Source organism: Lucilia cuprina, chromosome 3, assembly GCF_022045245.1.
Source record: "Lucilia cuprina isolate Lc7/37 chromosome 3, ASM2204524v1, whole genome shotgun sequence".
NCBI classification, from domain to species: Eukaryota; Metazoa; Arthropoda; class Insecta; order Diptera; family Calliphoridae; genus Lucilia; species Lucilia cuprina.
The window spans coordinates 63,092,891-63,098,187 of record NC_060951.1 but is presented as its reverse complement, the minus strand read 5'-3'; the positions used below and the strand labels follow the sequence as shown (position 1 = coordinate 63,098,187).

Here is a 5,297-nt window from a genome sequence, read left to right as displayed (position 1 = left end):
TAGACTAGACATAGACATAGACTAGACATAGACTAGACATAGACTAGACATAGACTAGACATAGACTAGACATAGACTAGACATAGACTAGACATAGACTAGACATAGCTAAATTGTTTAAATTTTTACCACCACTGTGCATTTGAAAACAAAAGTGAAAAAATAAAATCCCGTAAAGAAAACAACATTACAATTTCATAATGATTATTATTTTTGCGGTTGTTGTTGTTTTGGTTTTTGCTTTAACGCCTGAATTTTAAATAAAACAATATTTTGTTGGTGTTGTTGTTGCTGTTTTCTCATTATTATTTTTATTAAAGCCATTTTTAGTATATATTTACTTCATGACCAATTGACTACATAAGTACAAAAAAACTATTTCATTTATCCGCACAAAATAACTAAAAAAGCAAATAAAAACAAATACAAATGAAAATACCTAAAGGATAAATGTATGCAAATTTACTTTTATCAACAACAAAAACATATTCACACATACATATATAATAACAGCAACAACGCAAAAGCAATAGCAGCAAAAAATCAAAAACCACCAACATCAACAAAATGGTCATCATCATCATCATTTCCGCTAGATATAGATATTTATTTGTACAGTATATAGACACTATTGCGGACACACTGTAGACAGTGTAAATGTATCGAGAACAGTACACTGCTCTCAAACAACACACACACACACACACACATATTTAAAGTAAATTGATACACGCTGAGAGAAAAAACTTGAAAATGAAAATAAAAATAAAACTGCAAATAAAACTATGAGTAAACATTGATTTTGTCCATATTAATGTTATGAAATAGCAAAACAACTACAATAAACAGAATTTTGTTATTTTTACAGTGCATTTTAGTTATTTAGTTAGAAAACTGAGGAAAAAACAAATAGAACAACAATTCGCTGTATTAAAAAAGAAAACTGTAAAAAACCTTAACTAAAGTGATAAAATTAAATTGAGAAAGTTTTTTGAAATAAAGTTTGTTCGTTGTTGTAATTGCTGCTGTTTTCTTTTTCTTTTTAAAATTTTTTATTATTATTTTTATTTCTACGTTGAAGTGAAAATGACTTCAAAACAACCTTCACCTGGTAACACCATTTTACCAGCAAATACTTTTTCCCTCTCTCGTATATACTTTCACACCGATACAAGGAAAGTTGTAAACAAATAACAACAACGAGAAGTTTCAAACAACAACTAAAATGATTTAAAAAAGGCCAAACAGAAATTAATATAAAAATTTATAACTACTACATGGAAATATTTAAAGGAGCATGGTCCCAATACAGGGGGCCGTCTCGACTACGGAATACATTAGAAACAAGATGTGACAATTTCATGGCAAATCGATAGAATGACTCCTTTTTTATTTTCCTTAACAAATCTGTGAAATTTATATTCAAATAGTGATCATAATAAATCACCTTAAAATGAATCTCCTTTATTTTATGAAAAATGTTTTAATTTGTCTCTCTTTAAAAACTATAAAAATTAAATTTTTTTATTGACCATAAAATGTTCACATAATAAAAACTTTTCCCTGCCAATGATTTCTTTGTCCTTTAACTTTTGTCTCTTTTTGGTTTGATCTGGTTTTTATTAACAATTTAACTAAAACTATTGTTAATGAAGCTCATTTGAAAATCATGTCACATAAACTTACATATGTTGTTTTATTAGTTCCATCATTAAATAAAAACTATGCATAAGAAATATGTTTTATTATTAATAATCATAATCGTCGTCATCATCATCATCAGTTGACAATTTTATTGTGTAGAAAAACTTTATCCTCGCCTCCCCCTTGAATGAACAGCACCACATCAGTTGTTTTGTGTGTTGGTTGGTTCGTTGGTCAGTTGTTTGATGAAAAATAACTGACCATGTGTTTTGGGGCAATTAAATTTAATCATTGGGAAAGATAACTCGGCCACAGAATAACATTTTTTTTATTATTATTATTATACATTTTTATATGTATGTATATGTAAGTATTTTGATGATATGTTTGTATGTCTTTGATAATGACTAAATTATGATACAACCAAAAATAATAAAAATAAAACAGAGACACACAGAAATATTTACACACATACACTATGTTAGATATAAATATTATACCCTGCAGAGTTAAAACCTTTTCTTTAAATTTCTCATCATTTTTAACAAATCTAATTTAATAATCCGTTATAATTCTCTAAAGACTATATTGGTGCATTACCACTCACCAACAAATTCACCACTTTATTATTTACAAAAATATTTATTGCATTTGATCTACTAAAGCATTAATAATAGATGAGAGAATAAAACGCTTCTAAATTCAGCCGGGACAAGACAAAGACCCATTCAAGTACATACATATATTTTTATGTACATACAAATAAATACATTTATAATAATAACATGTCAAATAAAACCAAAACACAGACACCAATTTATGCCACATTCTCACATACACACAGCAGGGATGAAAATTTTTTTTTGATTTAAATAATGTTGGTACAATTTATGAATTAAAAGTTTGCGTACTAATAATATGATTAATTTCAACAATATACACATATTTTCCATAAATTTTAATCCTTTCTCGACTATGAACTGTACTAAACTAAGGACTATAGGCTGAAGTAATATAAACTATTTACTCAGACTTGGCTACAGTGTCCACTTGATGTTAGACTTTGCTATAGATGATAAACTAGACTATAGTAACGATCGTAGATTGCACAACTCTAAAGCGGACTTGACCACAGTACGAAATTGGCTATGGTCTCGACTTTCCACAGGACTATCGACTTTAGACAATAATAGTGTAATAACGAGTTGATATAGGCATAAAAGCCCTGATGCTAGACTTCCAGTTAGTTAGTAAGTTAGTTAGTTAGTTAGTTAGTTAGTTAGTTAGTTAGTTAGTTAGTTAGTTAGTTAGTTAGTTAGTTAGTTAGCTAGCTAGTTAGTTAGTTATTTAGTTAGTTAGTTAGTTAGTTAGTTAGTTAGTTAGTTCCTTAGTTCGTTAGTTCGTTAGTTAGTTAGTTAGTTAGTTAGTTAGTTAGTTAGTTAGTTAGTTAGTAAGTTAGTTAGTTAGTTAGTTAGTAAGTTAGTTAGTTAGTTAGTTAGTTAGTTAGTTAGTTAGTTAGTTAGATAGTTAGTTAGTTAGTTAGTTAGTTAGTTAGTTAGTTAGTTAGTTAGTTAGTTAGTTAGTTAGTTAGTTAGTTAGTTAGTTAGTTAGTTAGTTAGTTAGTTAGTTAGTTAGTTAGTTAGTTTATTAGCTTTAAATAAAAAGTACTTTTTGATAAGTACTTATTTGTAACTTTCCTTTGTATTAAATGCGTTACTCTAATGACACTTTCCTATTAACCAAAAAATGTACACACACAACAAATGAACATCAGCAAATAAAAATGAACAAAAACTTTATAATCAATCAACTTTTATTACATGTAAATAATCATAAACAACTGTTTGTTGTTACTTTTTCGCACACATAACTTTTTTTTCATTTTTCCTTTTACACTCACACTATTACTATAAGTGAATATTTTATTTATGTTTAACAATTGCGTTTTGTTCTCTATCTTTGCAGGCAGCACATCGAATCCCGATGCTAAACGTCTATACGACGATCTTCTCAGTAATTACAACAAATTAGTACGACCCGTTGTCAATGTTACCGACGCTCTAACCGTACGTATCAAATTGAAATTATCGCAGTTGATTGATGTCAATTTGAAAAATCAAATCATGACAACCAATTTGTGGGTGGAACAATCGTGGTACGATTATAAATTGCAATGGGAGCCAAAGGAATATGGTGGTGTTGAAATGTTGCATGTGCCCAGTGATCATATATGGCGACCGGATATTGTTTTATATAATAAGTGAGTTGAAATTTAAAAAAATTTAATTGTAAATGTAAGTTAATGGAGCTACATATGTTAAAATAAATAAAATGTTAACAAAATATAGTTTTTCAAAAAATATTATGAAATTTTTAAATATTGTTTCTAGAAATCAGCTATCTTCCGTTAAATTACTAAACTTTTGAAAAAATGTTTTCAACATTTCAAAACTATCCATCATTTTTCTTGTATTCTAAAACCTATAACAATCAAATGTCTTCAACACTCATGGCTCACGATTTGTGTTGCTGTCAAATAAACAGATCCCATTTAGCAGGCCACAACAACTTTTTTTAAAAGGCAACTGGCATTTTTAATTTCCTATTTATGTATAGATTCTGTATTCTCTTTTAAAACAAACAACAAAACTAGTTTTAGTCAAACAAACAAAATACACTAACAATTCCCCTCCTTTTTCAATGGATTTTTCATGTTCTTTTGAAAATATAAATGTTTGAATGACTCTGTCATATTGTTTAGTTGTTGTGTTTTTCTTTTTTTTATTTTCTTCCACTTTCCCTTGACACTCTCTTTCTATATTTCCAGTGCTGATGGTAATTTCGAAGTAACTTTAGCTACAAAGGCCACCCTTAACTATACAGGACGTGTTGAATGGCGGCCACCTGCTATTTATAAAAGTTCTTGCGAAATTGATGTCGAATATTTTCCTTTCGATGAACAGACGTGTGTTATGAAATTTGGCAGTTGGACATATGATGGGTTTCAGGTAAGTTTCCTACTCATATTTTTCTTATTTTCTTTCACTTTAATTTATGTTTGCGAAAGAAGAAAAAAACGAAAACTATTGCTTTTTTTTTGCTTAAGTATTAAATGAAATGAGTAGTAAAGTAGTAAAATAAATTTACTTACTAAAGGTTTTTGTTGTTGTTTACTTAAGTTTGTTATAGTTCAAAAAAAATTAATGATCCTCTAAAAAAGGTTATATTTTAGGATCTATGTACATACATGTGTGCGTACATAGTATATGTTTACTAGTGATGTTAATAAAGCTAAATAAACATTTTATAATTTAAGAAGAACAGATGCAAAGATGATTTCTATGTATTATTGAGAAGCTAGAAAATAATTTTTTATAATTTACAAGACAAAAAACGAAATACATACAAAGCATTTAAATTAACTAAAATTATGAAATTTAATTCTAATATTTAAATAAGTGTTCTTCAGCAAATTACTACAAAACCATTATTTTTTTTTTTTGGGAACGCTCACACTTCTCAATGATATTTGGAATATACCCTAGAACTAACTAACTAATTAACTAACTAACTAACTAACTAACTAACTAACTAACTAACTAACTAACTAACTAACTAACTATCTAACTAACTAACTAACTAACTAACTAACT

The 5,297-nt window shown here is 27.9% G+C and overlaps 2 protein-coding genes across 2 annotated transcripts in view; one reads left to right on the top strand and one right to left on the bottom strand.

The window, feature by feature from the left end:
• Nucleotides 1-5,297, bottom strand: part of LOC111679337 — a gene marked incomplete at its 5' end in the record, with an annotated part of 30,505 nt that overhangs the window by 9,387 nt on the left and 15,821 nt on the right. The window lies entirely within an intron of this gene.
• Nucleotides 3,573-5,297, top strand: part of LOC124418714 (acetylcholine receptor subunit alpha-like) — a 4,183-nt gene continuing 2,458 nt past the window's right edge. Inside the window, exons 1-2 of the mRNA XM_046945890.1 lie at nucleotides 3,573-3,904; nucleotides 4,472-4,652. Coding sequence (XP_046801846.1) covers nucleotides 3,573-3,904; nucleotides 4,472-4,652 — 513 coding nt within the window. The remainder of the gene's footprint in view (nucleotides 3,905-4,471; nucleotides 4,653-5,297) is intronic.